At 42.0% G+C, this 20,103-nt stretch overlaps 1 protein-coding gene across 1 annotated transcript; it reads left to right on the top strand.

Annotated features, from left to right (window-relative positions):
• The first annotated feature begins 154 nt into the window (after positions 1-154).
• On the top strand, positions 155-18,134 carry LOC120993601 (cell wall protein DAN4-like). Its single transcript, XM_040422076.1, has 12 exons — positions 155-506; positions 1,566-1,679; positions 3,603-3,715; positions 5,609-5,828; positions 8,136-8,276; positions 10,360-10,500; positions 11,439-11,519; positions 11,609-11,725; positions 15,511-15,594; positions 16,510-16,622; positions 16,858-17,059; positions 17,926-18,134. The coding sequence occupies exons 1-12, from the start codon at positions 155-157 to the stop codon at positions 18,132-18,134; spliced, it is 1,887 nt and encodes a 628-aa protein (XP_040278010.1).
• Positions 18,135-20,103: the final 1,969 nt, after the last annotated feature.

The following is a 20,103-nucleotide window of genomic DNA, read 5'->3' as shown; positions in this document are numbered from 1 at the left end:
ATCTCCTGCCACAAGCACTGGAACTGGAACTTCTGCAAACCTTATTTCTTCTCCAACCACAGAATCCTTTGTCACGAGCAGTAGACCTGGAACTTCTGCAAATCTTGTCTCTTCTCCAACCATAAAATCTCCTGCCACAAGCACTGGACCTGGAATGTCTGCAGACCTTGTCTCTTCTCAAACCACAAAATCCTCTGCTACAAGCACAGGACCTGCAACTTCTGCACAGTTAGTCTCTTCTACCACCGAATCTCATGCCATGAGTACTGGATCTGGAACTTCTGCAGGACTTGTCTTTTCTACCACCACAAAATCCCCTGCCACGAGCTCTGGACCTGGAAATTCCACAGATATTTTATCTACGCCATCCACAAAATCTTTTGTCACAAGCACTGAACCTGCTACAACAAAAAAATCAACTACAACCACAACACCATCAACAACAACAGCATCAACAACAACAACCACAACAACAACAGCATCAACATCTACAGCAGGAATTTGTGGTGAGCAAAAAAAACTGTTTTGACCATTGTCCCAGCTATAATTCAGGTATAAATTCTAAATGTATATGGGATCATTTATTAAGACCAGCATTTTAGACGTGGGACTTAAAAGCCCTACGCTGGCGCCAGTCTCTACATAACTTAGAAGCATCTACTGCCGGCCTAAATCCACGCTGGTCTAGATTTAGATCATTTTTTACGCCTAAAACAGGTATAGAAAATGATAAATAAAATGGGCCTGTCTGTCAGCCCGCCCCGCTTCCCTGCCCACACCACACCCTCTTTTTAGATCTGGGGTGAGTGGTTAAAAGTCACAGATTTGGCCCCAAATCCCCTTTGCAACTGAATTTGCGGCAGATATACGCCAAAAATTGGCATAAATCTAATAATAAATGACCTCCACAGTCTCTACCTCCAAGGGGAGTGGCAGAAGCTTTGACAAGGTACACCAAAAATGTGCTAACATTTTGCTGTAATTTCTGGTGGTATAAATTTAGACTAGACAGTATAAAAGTGCATCAGATTTATAATCCAGCAATAGCAACTTTTTATAAATCTGGTGTATCTTTAGACTGTCTTGTCTGTTTACACTGCCTAAAAAATAGGATTCGTTCTTAATTGCATATTAGATCTTTATATTGATTGGAGCTTAGTTTTCCTGATACGGGGTCCTGAATTCCCTTTAGCTGCCAGCAGTCACCACTAGAGGGATCTTACTGCATACTGTGTTAATATTGACTTCAATGTATAAACAGCATGCAGCAAGCGCTTTAGCTCCCCCCAGAGGTGGCTGCAGGCAGATAGAATTTGATCATTTAACTACTGTATATGGCTATGTGGGCAGACTAGATGGGCCAAATGGTTCTTATCTGCCGACACATTCTATGTGGGGGATTTGTATCAAAGAATCAGAGCTCTGATCACTATAAAAATTTATAATGTAATTAATCAGCACAGAATTTTGGACTTATTTAGACTAAAAGAAGCATAATGTTGCTCATTGGTGGACATTCACTTAATATCCATGTTGTGTACTAACGGCTTCTATTCTTGTTGCAGCTCTTGCCTCTGTTTCTGTAGAACTACTCAGTGTCACCAGTGATTTGATTGCCTTCAAGCTTATTAAACAAGGAGCTCCAACCAATGTCGTCTACAGAGTGACAATCTCCAGAGGCAAGACAGTCGTAAACCAGACTGATACATCCAGCGAATCAGTGAGCTTCACCAATCTCTTGCCTTCAGTTCAGTATCAAATATCTGTGCAGCAAACATTTTGCCCACAAAATAAAAATTATACTTTGGCAGTCTGGACAAGTAAGTAGCAAGTTTTCATAAACTTATTAATTAGCATATTTTATCAGATTACTTATTTTTTTTATGTATAGAGGGGGGGGGGGGGTATTTTATTAATTGATTAATAAATAATTGTATTTGTTAATGAATTTTTCAGTGGTTTCCAAAGTTCATATAGACACATATCTGTATAGCAGTAGTGCCTCTGTTTTTTCTGTCACACAGCTCAGAACGCAGTGCGTAGGAATGGGGTTCAATGAAAAAATTCTGACTACCTGCAGCTACCGCTAGAGGGAGCTGAGGAGCTTACTGAATACAGTTTACACACTGAACTCTATTATAAAACAGTATTCAGTAAGATCTTGAACTACCCCTAGTGGTGGCTGCAGGAAGGTAGAATTTTATCATTTACCTGTATGCAGGTGAAAAGTACACCTAAGCAAAATACATTTATAAGCATTGCCAAGACCCCTTTTATTGTAGAAATCAATGGTGGACCGAGATGGCATGTGATTATATATATATATATAATGCACACATGATCACTACAGCCAATCACTGCCCTCTGCGGTATATGGAATGAGACCTCTGAGGCCAGTGATTGAAAAAGAGTGGCTTTGGGATGGTGAGTAGTTAGTTATTATTTTCACAGCACCCCAGCCATTTTTTTTTTTATATCTTGCATAACCCCTTTAAGCTGCAATACCCCAAACCACCTGTAGACAGGTGTTGTGCTGTTTTTGATCCTGCACAAACCTCTTAAGTTTCCAAACGTTGCTCGAGGAGTTACCTGATACTAAACGATTTTTCTTATAGTCCATCCGTGACGTATTTACCTTGTCGCTAATCCCCATCAGTGGGGGGGGGGGATATGTTCTTGCGTTGTTTAGTAACTGCTTACGTAGACATCATTGGTCAACACAGGCAGCTTACACTTCAGGATATTGATAAGTTATTTCCTGAAGTCTTGTGGACACAGTGAGACGTTACCAGAGAAGACGCAGAAGAATGCAATGTTCCCGTATCTGCGAATCACCGCTTTCTGTGTCAATGCAGCTGTTTATACACAAAAGCACAAAATGCCACATAAACCAAACATATGAAACAACTATACAATGTATCACAGGGTGGAGGTGACTGTTCATTCATGATCGGGGAACATAGCGTCCAGAAATCTCAATCACACGAGGGGGAAGCTGAATGACGAGAATCGCTCATTTTCCCTGCCCCCTCCACACACAGACACACCTGCTTGTTTGTATTTCCCACTACCATATGTGACCGATGTCAACTGTACCTGTCAAATGATTTATACTTAGAAGGTTCAGCTGGGTTTGATATATGGAGTTTCAAAAAATTCCCTCTCCCTCAATATTTCAACTAAGTAAGGCTGATCCGTCATGGATCTGCAAAAACGGATGTTACAATAATACAACCGCATGCATCCGTCATGAACTCCATTGAAAGTCAATGGGAGACGGATCCGTTTTCTATTGTGCCAGATTGTGTCAGAGAAACGGATCCGTCCCCAATGACTTCAATTGTGTGTCAGGACGGATCCGTTTGGCTCCGCATTGTCAGGCGGACACTAAAATGCTCAATGGAGACGGAACAGAGGCAAAGTGACGCATTCTGAGCGGATCCTTTTCCATTCAGAATGCATTAGAGCAAAACTGATCCGTTTTAGACGCTTCTGAGAGCCCTGAACGGATCTCACAAACGGAAACCAAAACGCCAGTGTGAAAGTAGCCTAATGCGTGCTTAAACCTAATGTCTAATTTACCATGTCTATTGTCTCATCAGCTGCAAGGATATTTACTGCACAAATCAGAGTGCTCAATGAAGTATACAAGGAAGACTACAGCAACAAAACCAGCGAAGCGTTCAAGAGCTTTATGGCAAACTTTATTGCTGAGGTGAGAAAAAGGAGGTTATTAATTTATCTGCGATAGATAGATAGATAGATAGATAGATAGATAGATAGATAGATAGATAGATAGATAGATAGAGAGAGATAGATAGATGTGAAATAGATAAATGATAGATAAATGTAGGATGTATAGATCATAGATAGATATAAGATAGAGAGATATATAGATAAATAGATACATAGTAGATAGATAGATAGATAGATAGATAGATAGATAGATAGATAGATAGATAGAATACTCAGCAGTGAGGGAGACTCACTTCAGGAGACTGTCTGATCTCTGCCCAGACTTCATCCCCATGGAGGAGGAAGAGAGACTCTCCATACTGCTGGGGGAAGAGGAGAACACAGCGGCCACAGCAGCACAATATATTACTGCCTGCCATAGACTGAGAGGAGCCTGATATACCATGGAAACCCCACCCTGGATGTATCCCCATCCCCCAAACTTACCCTATACCCCCACCCTGGACGTGTCCCCATTCCCCAACCCTACCCAATTATTTCCCACTTGCTTTGGCAGTGCTAAAATGTATTTATTCCTGCCAATAAAGCTGATTTGATTAGATAGCTAGATGATAGATAGATATGAGATTGATATATGATAGATAATAGATAGATAATAGATAGATAGATAGATAGATAGATAGGAGATAGATAAAGAGATAATATATAGATAAATAGATACATATATTCAATCTGCAGCACCTCAACCAGCCTATGTTCATATAAAAAACTTGTTAAATTATTTATTATATTTGAATGTATCCGTACGGTGGGCCCCCAAAATAAATTATACTGGTGGGCCCTAGGTACCCCAGTCCGACACTGGATAGATAGATAACACATGGTTGTCTGTGCTTAGTTTTAATGACAATCTCTGACGGTATGGGCCTAGCCTCTCACCAGCCTCAGACCTCATATACGGTATTTTACAAGCATGCGAGATTTCTGCAGGTTCATTGGGTCTTATCTGCCGTGTCAGCAGCACAGATGGCTCATCGGACGCTTCTGTAACTGTACTGTGAGCTAACACAATGATCCAGCTTTTACAATAGTTACCTTAGAGGTTGAATAGATTCAATACTGTGAGATATTTACACTATATTTAAACTTCACTGTCTTGTGAAAGTGGCTTCGCTGAACTACAGTATCAAAGTACTTGGTAGATGTAAACTAAAGGGTATGTCTACTTTTGATTAGTGCTCATGCATATGACCGTAAAACACCCGCAAAACACGGCTACCGGCCATGTGCATTTCACATTTTGCGGAAATGAACAGCTGGCCCCTAATAGAACAGTCCTATCCTTCTCTGCAATGCAGACAATAATAGGACATGTTCCATTTTTTTGCAGAACGGCCATGTGGATATATACGGAAACAGAATGTGCATGGAGTGATTTCCATTTTTTTTCCGTTGAAGTGAATGGTTCCGCATACAGGCCACTTAAAAAAAAATGGAACAGACAGAAAAAAATACGTTTGTACTCATGAGCCCTTATAGTTTTTTTTATAGAAATATATCTATATCGGACCCCAAAACACTACAGACGTCTGATACTGGACTATGGACCCTTATACTGGATAAATCATTGGGCTATACCATTCGACAGGGTGTCAAAGAAAGACTTGTAATCAGAATTTCAATATATGGTTTATTAGTCTCTAATTAAATAGATGAATTCATTAAATAATAATTGCAATAACCTTTTAATAAACATTTACAGTTTAACAATTGTCATTGGGCAGTTCCAGTAACAGACCATGCATCTAAAATGGGGGGGGGGGGAGAATTTGCATATTTGACTGGATTTGTGCTTTAATAAATATTATTATGTGTCCTAACATATGTCCTCCATACATCTTGTAATTTTCAGTTAATGAAATACCTGAGCAACGATTTCAGAGAATTAATTAGTAAGGATCGAATGAGAATTGAGGTGACGAGCCTGAAAAGCGGCAGCGTCATTGTGGAATATCAAATCCTCACCAACATCGCTGACAATATCACTTTGCCCTCAATAGAGGCAAATTTCACCAGTGCCCTTAAGCAAAGCGATGCTCTGAAGATAGATAATTCATCTTATGTGTTTAACGGTATGTACTAGTATTTTGTAATGTTTAAAGTGCAAAGCCTGACACTGCACTACTCAGAGGTTGTCACTGTCATGTACAAGAATACAACTACTATAATACCCCCTCCTATGTACAAGAATATAACTACTATAATATTGCTCCTATGTACAAGAATATAACTACTATAATACTGCTCCTATGTACAAGAATATAACTACTATAATACTGCCTCCTATGTACAAGAATATAACTACTATAATACTGCTCCTATGTACAAGAATATAACTACTATAATACTGCCTCCTATATACAAGAATATAACTACTATAATACTGCCTCCTATGTACAAGAATATAACTACTATAATACTGCTCCTATGTACAGAAATATAACTACTATAATACTGCTCCTATGTACAAGAATATAACTACTATAATACTACCTCCTATGTACAAGAACATAACTACTATAATACTGCTTCTATGTACAAGAATATAACTACTATAATACTGCCTCCTATGTACAAGAATATAACTACTATAATACTGCCTCCTATGTACAAGAATATAACTACTATAATACTGCTCCTATGTAGAAGATTATAACTACTATAATACTGCTCCTATGTACAAGAATATAACTACTATAATACTGCTCCTATGTACAAGAATATAACTACTATAATACTGCCCTCTATGTACAAGAATATAACTACTATAATACTGCTCCTATGTACAAGAATATAACTACTATAATACTGCTCCTATGTACAAGAATATAACTGCTATAATACTGCTCCTATGTACAAGAATATAACTACTATAATACTGCCTCGTATAAACAAGTATATAACTACTATAATACTGCCTCCTATGTACAATAATATAACTACTATAATACTGCCTCCCATGTAAAAGAATATAACTACTATAATACTGCCTCCTATGTACAATAATATAACTACTATAATACTGCCTCCTATGTGCAAGAATATAACTACTATAATACTGCCTCCTATGTACAAAAATATAACTACTATAATACTGCTCCTATGTACAAGAATATAACTACTATAATACTGCCTCCTATGTACAAGAATCTAACTACTATAATACTGCCTCCTATGTACAATAATATAACTACTATAATACTGCCTCCTATGTACAAAAATATAACTACTATAATACTGGCTCCTATGTACAATAATATAACTACTATAATACTGCCTCCTATGTACAAGAATATAACTACTATAATACTGCCTCCAATGTACAAGAATATAACTACTATAATACTGCCTCCTATGTACAAAAATATAACTACTATCATACTGCTCCTATGTACAAGAATATAACTACTATAATACTGCCTCGTATATACAAGTATATAACTACTATAATACTGCTCCTATGTACAATAATATAACTACTATAATACTGCCTCCCATGTAAAAGAATATAACTACTATAATACTGCCTCCTCTGTACAATAATATAACTACTATAATACTGCTCCTATGTACAAGAATATAACTACTATAATACTGCTCCTATGTACAATAATATAACTACTATAAAACGGCTCCTATGTACAAGAAGATAACTACTATAATACTGCCTCCTATGTACAAAAATATAACTACTATAATACTGCTCCTATGTACAAGAATATAACTACTATAATACTGCTCCTATGTACAAGAATATAACTTTTAAAATACTGCTCCTATGTACAGGAATATAACTACTATAATACTGCTCCAATGTACAAGAATATAACTACTATAATAGTGCTCCTATGTATAAGAATATAACTACTATAATACTGCCACCTATGTACAAGAATATAACTACTATAATACTGCCTCCTATGTACAAGAATATAACTACTATAATACTGCTCCTATGTACAAGAATATAACTACTATAATACTGTTCCTATGTACAAGAATATAACTACTATAATACTGCTCCTATGTACAAGAATATAACTACTATAATACTGCTCCTATGTTCAATAATATAACTACTATAATACTGCTCCTATGTACAAGAATATAACTACTATAATACTGCCTCCTATGTACAAAAATATAACTACTATAATACTGCCTCCTATGTACAAGAATATAACTACTATAATACTGCCTCCTATGTACAAGAATATAACTACTATAATACTGCACCTCTGTACTATAATATAACTACTATAATACTGCCTCCTATATACAAGAATATAGCTACTATAATACTGCTCCTATGTACAAGAATATTAATTGTCTCTTGTCTATCGATGTCATGCTATACATTTTCGTTCTATTTTTTTCAGCTCTGAACGTCTGCGCATCTGATCAGAACGGTTGCTCTACGAATGCGACCTGCACATCTAATGGTGGACAATATACATGTCAATGCTTTTCTGGTTTTGTTGACACTAGTCCAAGTGTCCCAGGGATCACATGTGAAGAAGGTATGGAAGATTCTTGGCCCCTGTGATGTTCTACATAGAGATGAGCGAATTTCATATTTTGAAATTCGTTCACGCTTCGTTTGTTGGTAAAAGTAGAATTGCGTTATGTATTCCGTTACCACGGACCATAACGCAATTCTATGACAGAATAAATAACGCAATGCCTTTAGAGGCATTCCGTTATTCATTCCCTCATAATAGAAGTCTATGTGCTGCAAAACAGATCCGTCCCGTTTCCGTTATGCAGGCTATAGACTTCTATTATGAGGGAATGAATAACGGAATGCCTCTAAAGGCATTGCGTTATTTATTCTGTCATAGAATTGCGTTATGGTCCGTGGTAACGGAATACATAACGCAATTCTACTTTTACCAACAAACGAAGCGTGAACGAATTTCAAAATATGAAATTCGCTCATCTCTAGTTCTACATACATGTATATAATATACGGTAATATGACGTATTTGATCAGAAGCCTTCTCTGTACTCTTTGAATAATCGTCAGAACCTACTCTGTGCTGATGAGAAGCAGCAATTCCCATACAGTGCTCCCTAATGTGAGCTGTCCTCAGCTTGGAACTCGAGTCATGTTTTAAAGGTCTTTAAAAGTAGCAAACAATGACTCACAAAGACTGTTTTCTGGCGGAGTAATATTATACATACCTATATATTTGCATATTTTGGAATCCTCCGATTTAAGATATAACCCACTTCTGCTTCCAAAACCCTCTGATATGTTGGGAGAAGACAATATTTGGAGCTAAAGGTCTTCAATTGCCACCAACCTTTTAAAATATAGGCAACTATAAGAAACTTTGTAGTGTAAGTTATCAGAGAAAGATGCCTCTTTCTCCACTTATCAGGCTCCACCCCCATACTATCATTCTCCATCATCTTAAATGATTGAGACAGACTGTCAGCTCACAGAAAAAAAAAATCTAATTAAATGGTGTCCAGAGAACTCTATGGGGAAGAGGAGTGAGTTGATAGTCTGTGAGTTGATGGCAAATGCTGATAAGTAGAGAAAGAGGACATTTTCTCTTATATATTGTGCTGCAGTGTGGTATATGGTTCTGCTGGGGCAGTATATTGTGCTGCACTGTGGTATTTGGTTCTGCTGGGGCAGTATATTGTGCTGCACTGTGGTATATAGTTCTGCTGGGGCAGTATATTGTGCTGCACTGTGGTATATAGTTCTTCTGGGGCAGTATATTGTGCTGCACTGTGGTATTTGGTTCTGCCGGGGCAGTATATTGTGCTGCACTGTGGTATCTGGTTCTGCTGGGGCAGTATATTGTGCTGCACTGCGGTATATAGTTCTGCTGGGGCAGTATATTGTGCTGCACTGTGGTATATAGTTCTGCTGGGGCAGTATATTGTGCTGAACTGCGGTATATAGTTCTGCTGGGGCAGTATATTGTGCTGCACTGCGGTATATAGTTCTGCTGGGGCAGTATATTGTGCTGCACTGTGGTATCTGGTTCTGCTGGGGCAGTATATTGTGCTGCACTGTGGTATTTGGTTCTGCCGGGGCAGTATATTGTGCTGCACTGCGGTATATAGTTCTGCTGGGGCAGTATATTGTGCTGCATTGTGGTATTTGGTTCTGCCGGAGCGTTATTTTGTGCTGCACTGTGGTATCTGGTTCTGCTGGGGCAGTATATTGTGCTGCACTGTGGTATCTGGTTCTGCGGGGGCAGTATATTGTGCTGCACTGTGGTATCTGGTTCTGCTGGGGCGGTATATTGTGCTGCACTGTGGTATCTGGTTCTGCTGGGGCGGTATTTCGTGCTATACTGTGATATTTGGTTCTGCTGGGGCAGTATTTTGTGCTGCACAGTAGTATTGCTAGCCCTACCTACTTCTGTTGTCCCTGTCTACTTGTATTGCCCGAGATTCTGTCGATCTGGATCCGCCTACGACATGGGGCCACTTATAGTTTTTTTTTCCAGGGCCCCTGGTAATAAGTCATTAGTATTCATAAGTGCTAGTAAAAGGGGCGCGGCCGTGACAACCATATAATATTTGCATTAGTCTTAGAATCACGTTTTTTTATCGATATTTCCTGTCATCTTTATGCAGATATCAACGAGTGTGCCTCGAGCGACCTCAACAACTGCTCGCCGCTGGCGACCTGCACCAACACTGACGGGAGTTATCAATGTCAGTGCAAACCAGGAACTGAAGATAAAAACTCTACCCTCCCCGGACGAGACTGTGAGGGTGAGTGCAGTCTGACGTAGTAATATTAGTATTCAGGAGTGCTAGTGAAAGGGGGCGGGGCCGTGACAACCTTTTAATATTTGAGACAGGTGCCTCCCCCTAGGGCCCTCTATGTCGCGCGTCCCAGGTGTACGAAATGCCGAGTGGTATAATGGTGCGGCCTAAAATGTCCCTTTATGTGTGTCACGGTGCTCCTACCTGGATTCAGCTGGACCCCAGGCTTTGGCTCCGAAGCAATAAATAGGGGGAATAATTGAGGGATTTGAAGGAAATAATTTGAGTCCAGACCTTGTATAAAGTTGAACAGCAGCTTTACTTTGCATAAACATTTCTCCAAAACGGTTTACAGGCTTTGACTTTGTCCAAGCAGGCTTTAGCATTAAACTTGGCAGGCAAACTCATCTGTGCTACATCTGTTTCTCTCTGGCTCTGCTGTACTGACAGGCTGGCTATATAACTCAGCTTCTTCTTTATGCTGCGCTTTCTTTCTTTGTAGTCTGGTCTGTCTCCAGATTAGACCAGGGAACTTTTCTCCTGGCTTCTGAGGCTTTAAGCTTTTCCCTCCATGGCCAGCAGAGCTTAGGGTGCTCTAGCTGGCTTGGGCATGTCCAGAAGGGACGTGTACCTTCACCTGTCCCCTAGCAGGGGATAAGCTAGACTGACTAACACTGGTCCCCACCTTTCCTGCAGAAAGTGGGACTCGCCCAACCCTGCACAGAGGGGGTGTTAGAATGGAATGGAAAGCTCCATTCTACCTAACTGTAGCTCTGCCGTGTTTGCTGCCACCTGCTGGTGAACCAGGCACATTACATTTGAACATAACAGTTACATTAGAAATAGGAATGCACAGTGAAGTGGTAATGCCACTCTGGGGCGTTACATATTCACATTAGTATTACAATCACATTTTATCTATATTTTCTGTCATCTTTATGCAGATATTAACGAGTGTGCCTCGAGCAACCTCAACACTTGCTCACAGCTGGCGACCTGCACCAACACTGCCGGGAGTTATCAATGTCAGTGCAAACCAGGAACGGAAGATAAAAACCCTACCCTCCCCGGACGAGACTGTTTGGGTGAGTGCAGTCTGACATAGAAATATTAGTATTCATTGGTGCCTCACGGCTGGCGACCTGCACCGACACTGATGGGAGTTATCTTTGTTGGTGTTCCCTGGGAATGCAGGATCTTAACCCCTCCAGTGCCGGGCAGCAGTGTCTTGGCATTTCTGTATTTTCAGACTTTTTACCAATACAGATCAGAAAACGCTCGTTTCTGACCAAAGACTACAGGGGTCATTTACAAAGTGAAATACGCCAGTCTTCTGGTATATATCTGTCGCAGATTGTGGCGCAACTGTTATTTGCACCTCAATCTGCGAGTTCTCCCCGCTCACTCCAGGTCTAAAAAGGGGTGGGGCAGGGAAGGGGACGGGTTATTTTAGGCGTAGAAAATGATCTAAATTTAAGCCAGCAAGGAAGCCATCTTACATTTAGAGTGGAGGTGGATGCGCCAAAGTTATGTAGAGACCGGCGCCTCTTCATAACTTCGGCAGATCCTTCGCCAGCTATAGGGGTTAGTAAGACCAGTGTCTAAAACACCGGTCTTAATAAATGACCCCCTAAATTATTAGTCATCCAACCAGTGGTCTCAAATTCCAAATCTGCCCCTTTCCGTATCCTTTAGTAAACCTTAGGGTCTATTCACACGTCCGCAAATGGGTCCACATCCGTTCCACAATATCGGGAACGGGTGCGGACCCATTCATTCTCTATGGGGCCGGAAGAGATGCGGAGAGCACACTATGTGCTCTCCGCATCCGCATTTCCAGAGTGCGGCCTCGAACTTCCGGGTCGCGGCTCCGCCAAAAAATAGAACATGTCCTATTCTTGTCCACAATTGCGGACAAGAATAGGCAGTTCTATGGGGGGTGCCAGCCTGGGTGTATTGCGGATCCGCAATACACCACGGACGTGTGGATGGACCCTTAAAGGGATTGTCCAAGATTTTTTTTTCCGTTTACGTTCAGTTTTTTGCGTTCAGTATACGGTCCATATACAGAACCATTCATTTCAATGGGTCCGCAAAAAAAACTAAATGTACTCCGTATGCATTCTGTTTCCGTATTTCCGTTTTTCCTTTCCCTTCAAAGGTAGAACATGTCCTATTATTGTCTGCATAACGGACAAGGATAGGACTGTTCTATCAGGGGCCAGCTGTTCTGATCCACAAAAATTTTTATGCACACGGACGTCATCCGTATTTTTAGCGGATCAGTTTTTTGCAGACCGCAAAATTCTCAAAAAGCCATACGGTCGTGTGCAATAGGCCTTAACCTTAGGATAGGCCATCTATATCTGATCTGTGGGGGTCTGACCCCCTGCACCCTTGTATAAGAGATGATTCAGGACAGCCAACTTCAAATGGCGGAACCACACAGACCCATCCCTTGTGCAGTGGACGCTGCTGGTAACAGCAGCGCTGCTCTCATTTGCTTAATGGGGTATTCCAATCTTGGACATTGGGGGCATATCGGTACAATATGCCCCCCAATGTCTGATAGGTGCGGGTCACACCTCTGCGCGGTCAACCTCCATTCATTCCTATGGGAGCGTCGAAAATACCCGAGCGTCGAGCTCAGCCATTTCCGTCAGCCCCATAAAAGTGAATAGAGCAATGTCTGCGCTTGCGCAGTGAGCTTCCCATTCATTTCAATGGGACTTCCTGGGACCCTCACCTATCAGACTTTGGGGGTTTATCCTAGAGTTATGCCTCCAATGTCCAAGATGGGACAACCCCTTTAAGCTACTCCAAAAAAGATAAAGGGTGCAATACCCCTGCCAACCAAATAATGATAACCTATGTAAATCCACCCCCCACCCATGGGGGTCCGACAGCAGCAGTCACAATTGACTGCTTGTAGTAGGTATCGGTATTGTGGCATCAGCCTATTACACCCCTCTGTCTAATCACGACATCTAAGGGGTTAAAACTCCGATCCTGGGGCTTGCAGGCTGGTGTCATGTGTGTATGACCACTTTTACATAGTGGCTTTTGCAGTCAGAATAGTTACCAGGCAGCTGGGCAGAGTCCGCCCCCCAATCAGAGACAGCGCTGTCACCGCAGTTTACAGTCACAACCGTGTCAAGAATGGACATCAACCGCAACTGAAAACAACGGGGGTTGGATCTCCGTGAAGTTGCCCGGGGACTTTTTGGCACAGAGCTCACACCAAATTTCCACTATGTGAACATACCCTAAGGCCCCTTGCAGACGAGCGTGTCCGGATTAGGTCTGGATGCGTTGCGGATGCGTTCAGTGAATACTGTGCAATTTCGCAAGCAAGTCCATTCAGTTTTGTTTGCGTTCAGTTTTTATCGCGCGGGTGCAATGTGATTTAATGCGTTTTGCACATGCGTGAAAAAAAACTGAATGTTCCCAAACAACATCTCTTAGCAACCATCCGTGAAAAACGCATCACATCCGCAAGCAAGTAAAAAAAAAAGCTTTTGCGTAAATATTGCAGACTATAGAACATGCTGCCATTTTCACGCAACGCACAAGTGATGCTTGAAAGCGCACATTGAAATAAATGGGTCCGGATTCCGTGCGGGCGCAAAGCGTTCGCTTCACGCATTGCACCCGTGCGGAATACTCGCTCGTGTGAAAGGGGCCTAACACCGCCAGCAGCTGGAGAAGGCTCAGCACATTCGTCATACCCACATGGCAGATGTCACTAAGGGGTTAAGGAGAGCCATGGACGCTTCCTTTCCCTGTACTCATGTGAGGAGCTCAGACACCTCACAGGACGTATCCAACCTTCAGGCAGAAATCTCATAATTAGTGATAATTATGGGTCGGCCTGGACCTTTAGCCTCTGGGACTTTTCTGGACTCATTTAAGCTGCGCAGTAATTAATGTTTTACTGAAGAGACCAAGGAGACAATAGTCGTCCACAAGACACGTGAGATTGTAGAACAGACAGTCCACCCTGTTCCATATACATATATGCCTTCAGGAAAATGGTGGCCTCGGTGAGCAAAACATAAACTAGGCCTCGAGGAGACGAGCTGTTGCCCATAGCAACCAATCCAATCACTGCTGTCATTTTCTAAACATGGCTAAGTCCGTGTTGCGGACAGCAAGCATCGAGTCTGCAATACACGGGCACCGGCCGTGGGAACTCCGTGCTGAAGGGCGGACCCATTGACTTGAATGGGTCCGCAATTCGCAACATATGGCGAAAGATAGGACATGTCCTATCTTTTGCGGAGCGGAGGCACAGATCGGAAGCCCACGGAAACACACTGTATGTTGTAAAACCTGGACCCATTCAGGTCAATGGGTCTGCACCGCCATGGCCGGCGCCTGTGTATTACAGACCATCATGTGAATGGGGCCTAAATAGCAGGTCCTTGCACCGTGTAGGTGTCAGGTATAGGACTGCGGTGACCCTCCTACACCCGACCTCTGTCTGAACCCATTGTGATCCTTACAATAAAAGGTTTTCATCCCGTGAAGCTGAGTCAATATTTCCTCTCGCGTGAGAGACTATTAACGCTGAGACCGCGACAAACATTCCCACAGTGCGTCCCGGATGACTCCATATTATGGTCGTGCGTACAATGGGCTGAAATAAGAGAGAGAGAGATCTCCTGCCCCCACATATATCACAGAGATGGGTGACTACCAACACGGCCACCATTACTGGTTACCAAGCTTTCTCACAATCCTCCACACCTGTGGGCTCTAGAACAGCAGCCATATTGATTTTTACCCAGCTTTCCCAAAACCAGGGGAAAATGCGGGACGCCCAAGTGTTTTGCGGACCACAAAACAGATACTGTCGTGTGCGGGTGGTTTTAATGTTTTGGCTGACAGGTGAATTCTGAAAATTTTCTCCAGAAATATGACGCTACCTCGACCTCTTCACCCTGGTCTCCCTATGTGATGTATTCTACTCCGGCCTTTATGAATGTCACTGACTGTATGCCATTTATCTTCCAGATCCCGTCATCTGCTACAGCTCTACCACATTCTGCTCTGCTTCATCTACCTGCAAGATCGATTCCCAAGACCAGATATGTGCCAGTAAGTATCCGGATCTGTCTGTACACCACACGCTCGTCTATTTGTATAGGTCCTGAAATCTATAGATGCTGCAGAGCCGAGTTGTGTGAGGTGTAGTCGTGCTGAGTTTGTCATTTGGCACACCTCATGGTCATGTCAGGATGTATTTCTTCAAGGACACAAAGCATAAGCTCTGTCCTCTCTTTTTACTGTGTTCTACGGAAACAGCAGAGCTGAGCTTGCCAGGTTGAGTGAAAAGGAGTTGGGTGTAGCAAAGGCGAGTTTGTCTTTTGGTGCAACTCATGCTACCTGAATACCAGTCAGCAGCCTAGAGTATATATAGATATATACTATTTTGAGGGGTGAAGAGTTGGGACTCACTTTTGATCCCTAAATTTAGTGCGCCCATTGCAGGACAATAACAAAAATGCAGTTTGCAGTCCTAACCTTGTAATTAGATCCTCTAGTCAGGGCAGGATATACCTTCTACATGCCCTCCTGGGAAACCTGCTTGTGGTGGGGCACTTGCCCTGACAGCACCCTCTAGCTACAACCATACCCATTGCACCTTCTCCTTCATCTAAGGGGGTTCTCCACTTCCTTGACAATAAGAAGATCACAAAGTGTCCTCCAGCTGGGACCTTCTGCGGTCAGTGGTGATCATCATCTGTGGTGACACCTTGTAGTAAGTGTTTAATTTCCCTGCAGCACCACCACAGGCCAAATGAAGCATTACACAGTGTCCATTCACATTAATGGGTTGACTGTATAATGGAGGACAGGGCGGGTCCTCCAAAGTGAGTGAGATGTTCTCTTCCTAAGAGGACACCCCTCTATTACTTCCTTAATAGGCTGTATGACAATAGATTTTCTAACCTGGACAACCCCTTTAAGTGTCCAACGTCATCATCTCTTATGATCTTCTCCTTTCCACAGGTAAGCAGGCATTCCCGTCCACAGTCCTAATGACTAAAGCTAATTTTACCAGCGACCTCTATGATAAATCCAGCCAAGCCTATAAGGAACTTTCCGCAAACTTCACGGGAAACGTAAGTAAACGATCTGTGGTCCAGACCTTATACTTTATGCAGTTCCAATCAAGACATAAAGGGGCAAGGTTCTCTGAATGACCCCTATCCATGGGGTCTATCAGGGCACCTGAGAGTAATGGAGACCCTGTTATTGCAGTTCTTGCTGTCAGGAACCTTCTCGAAGGTCCACGTTCTTCCGTCTCCACCAATGTTTTTGTCTTGTGTGGACTGAAGTCTTATATTTTCTTTACAGATTGCCAAGAAGGTGAAGACTGAGCTGAATCTTGACAGCTTTGAGATCGCCGTGGTGGGCTTCAGAAACGGCAGCGTGAATGCTCACATAGTGGCCATCACAAACTCTTCTTCACCAATTAGCACGACGGAATTGGAAAAAGCTCTGACAAAATCGGCAGAAGAATTCCTGAAAACACCAGTTTTGGTCAATGTGACGTCATGTAAGTAGTGCAGCTCAGTGGAGGGCCCAGCTTCTGGCTTTCTGCCTTGATAAATGATAAAATTCAGTATGCCTGCAGTCACCACTAGGGGGAGCTCACCCTATATGGACTTATGCAGCTATTGTAGGCAGTGAGCTCTCCCTAGTGATGGCTGCGGGTATTGTGTCTCAGTGCAAATTGGATTTTTTTTTTTTTATCTCATCTAGAACTATTTGAAATCTTTGTGCATCTTTTTTTCTCCTGTGTGTATGAACATAACCTTAGTATATGGTCATTAGTCACTGTTACGTGATCAATAGATCTGAGATGATTGTTATACATGGAAGGAGACACTGCTGGCACCACTTATATCTGGGTGAAATGTTAGAGTCACACAAGTGAAATCCAATTGTCCCCATCTATACTTCTCCTTATGGAAATGGGACTAATGGCCAAAATCCCCTATATATATATATATATATATCGGATCTTTAGCATTGCTGCTATTACTAACTTGATAACATCGCCACCTAGTGGTGACTTGCAGTAAAGACAGGAGCTTGGCCTATATTGTAAATCAGGGAGGCTCAACCTGCGGCCCTCCAGCAGTTGCAAAACTACAACTCCCACCATGCCCTGCTGTAGGCTGCCCGGGAATGATGGGAGTTGTAGTTTTGCAACAGCTGGAGGGCCGCAGGTTGAGCATGCCTGTTGTAAATGATGCCTTTCGTGCCTGTTTTAACTCTCTTGAAGTTAATAAAGGACTATTATATCAAACTCCATATCTATGTATTATTATAATAACCTAAAATAATCCGTAAATGTTACATGTTGCCGAGCACAAGTGTAATATAACAGTATTAACACATTGTTTCCTTTCATTACAGCAATACCCACGGTCCCGACCACAAGCCCGGCAATAGTTGCCGACAATGGCTGGAGGACGGCAACTATAGTCATCGCCGTCCTGCTGGGACTCCTCTTATTAATAGTGGTAGTCTTGGCCGCCATCTGGATATACACCAGGCACCGGGTCGGAAAATACTCGCCTTATCATGTGGAGAACTCTACAAGGTCTAGCTACAGACAATTCTAGGGAAAACAGAACAATATGTCGCCTGATGTATCCGTATTTATTCCGCCATCCTATACAGTGACAATTCTTTTCAGAATTCTTGGACTACGAAATGGCGGATTAAAGGACTTTGCAATATAGATGAAATGTCTAATATTTTAAATTATAGTATTTTATAAGAAGCAATATAAATACATGAAGTAACATGGAAGTATCTACCATTTTATTATATCTATTTGCCAAAACCAAAGACAAAAAAAAAAATCTATTATAGTAATATATTTTGTAAAACTTTTTTGTACTGAAGAATTTTCTATTTGTTTCCTTAAATATTATCCCCTTTAAGAACCGTCTCCATTTCCTTTCAAATGTCTGCCCCTAGTTTCCTCGTCTTACTTTTTGTCTACTTTCGTGTACAGGAACAGCAGGTTTGCGTAGCCCGCTCGGCGACCACTTCCCGTACGCGTAACTGAATGGACTGCAAAAGTGGTCGCTCAGACAGGAAGACAAGTGGTTGCTAGGCAACCCAGGATAACACACCCTGCAGAGTATTCTATGGCGGAGCTGCGTGGATACAGTTAATCATGGGCGGTGGTACCGTCTCAGAATGTCTAAGGCCCCTTTCCCACGAGCGAGTATCCGGACCCATTCATTTCAATGGGGCTGTGCACACGAGCGTTGGTTTTCGCGCATCGCTTGTGCGTTGCGTAAAAATCTCAGCATGTTCTATATTCTGCGACTTTCACGCAACGCAGGCCCCAAAGAAGTGAACGGATGGTTGCTAAGAGATGTTTGCATACCTTCAGTTTTGTATCACGCATTAAATCGCATTGCACTGAACAACTGAACGAGATCGCAGACAAAACGCGCATTTTTCACTGAACGCATTCGCAACGCACCCGGACCTAATCCGCACACGCTGGTCTGCAAGGGGCCTCACTATGTCAGAATTGGGGTGTAATCAGCCAATAATCACATTATCAGTGCCAAATTATTTGCTATATCGGGATGAATGAAAATCCTCGTACTGTTGCCGGAGAGCCTTATACATGAACAAATGTCACTCTCATAGGTTTACATGATGATTATATCAAATATATAGTTAGATTATATTAAATATGCATTCATTGCACATGTCTGTTATGAGGTATGGGGCGTCAGATGGAAGTCGTCTGCCGTTCTGTATGGGACTGGAGTGGGGCCAAAAAGCACAGCCCATAGCTCTCATTCCCAAGTCCAGTCACCGCTTCCTAGCTGGCTGGGAACATCACTGGAATCGGTTGGGGGTCATAGTTATATTCATATTGTTGTAAGGCCCATATATGTTATACGTATATAATGCAATAAAGCCACGTGTATCATGTGTAACACTTAATATGTATACAATGTTTTATTTATTATGATGCTATTTAAGCTGAAGAGAATAAACAGATTATTTTACTAGCGTGTGGTTTAGCCTGAGTTATTGATTGGAGATCAGAATCTAGGACAACGGTCACCAGCAGGGGGAGCTCAGGAGCTTACTGAAGACAGATTTACATATGCAAGATGAACAGATCCTATTGTATTGAGCTCCCCCTAGTGGTTGCTGCAAGGAGACTGGAAATGTATTGTTTAACTCAGTAAGCATACAGAGCATTATGAGCTCTGTACATATCAGTCTAATCAGGGATACGGTAATCACATTACCATTGTTTTACTTTGAGGATAAAAAAAGTGCATACGCAGAAATCATAGGGCCCAACTGCAAAACACACAATGGGCCCCCAGCTCTCCAACAAATGTTTTTACATCTTTATTCATAGTGAGGTCCAAAATGTTGCACAAATGCATCTTTTTTTCTGATGTCATAAAACACATCATTATGGCTGCCTGCAGGGGGAGCTGATGGCTATGATTACATACAAGTAGAATTTAGAGGAGTTGTCTGAGATTTTCCTCAGGATAGGTCATCAATATCAGATTGGCGAGGGTCGAATCTCGGCACTTC

Source organism: Bufo bufo, chromosome 3 (assembly GCF_905171765.1).
Source record: "Bufo bufo chromosome 3, aBufBuf1.1, whole genome shotgun sequence".
In the NCBI taxonomy this organism is placed as follows: domain Eukaryota; kingdom Metazoa; phylum Chordata; class Amphibia; order Anura; family Bufonidae; genus Bufo; species Bufo bufo.
The sequence above is the reverse complement of the archived record's forward strand: the minus strand, read 5'-3'. Positions and strand labels throughout refer to the sequence as shown.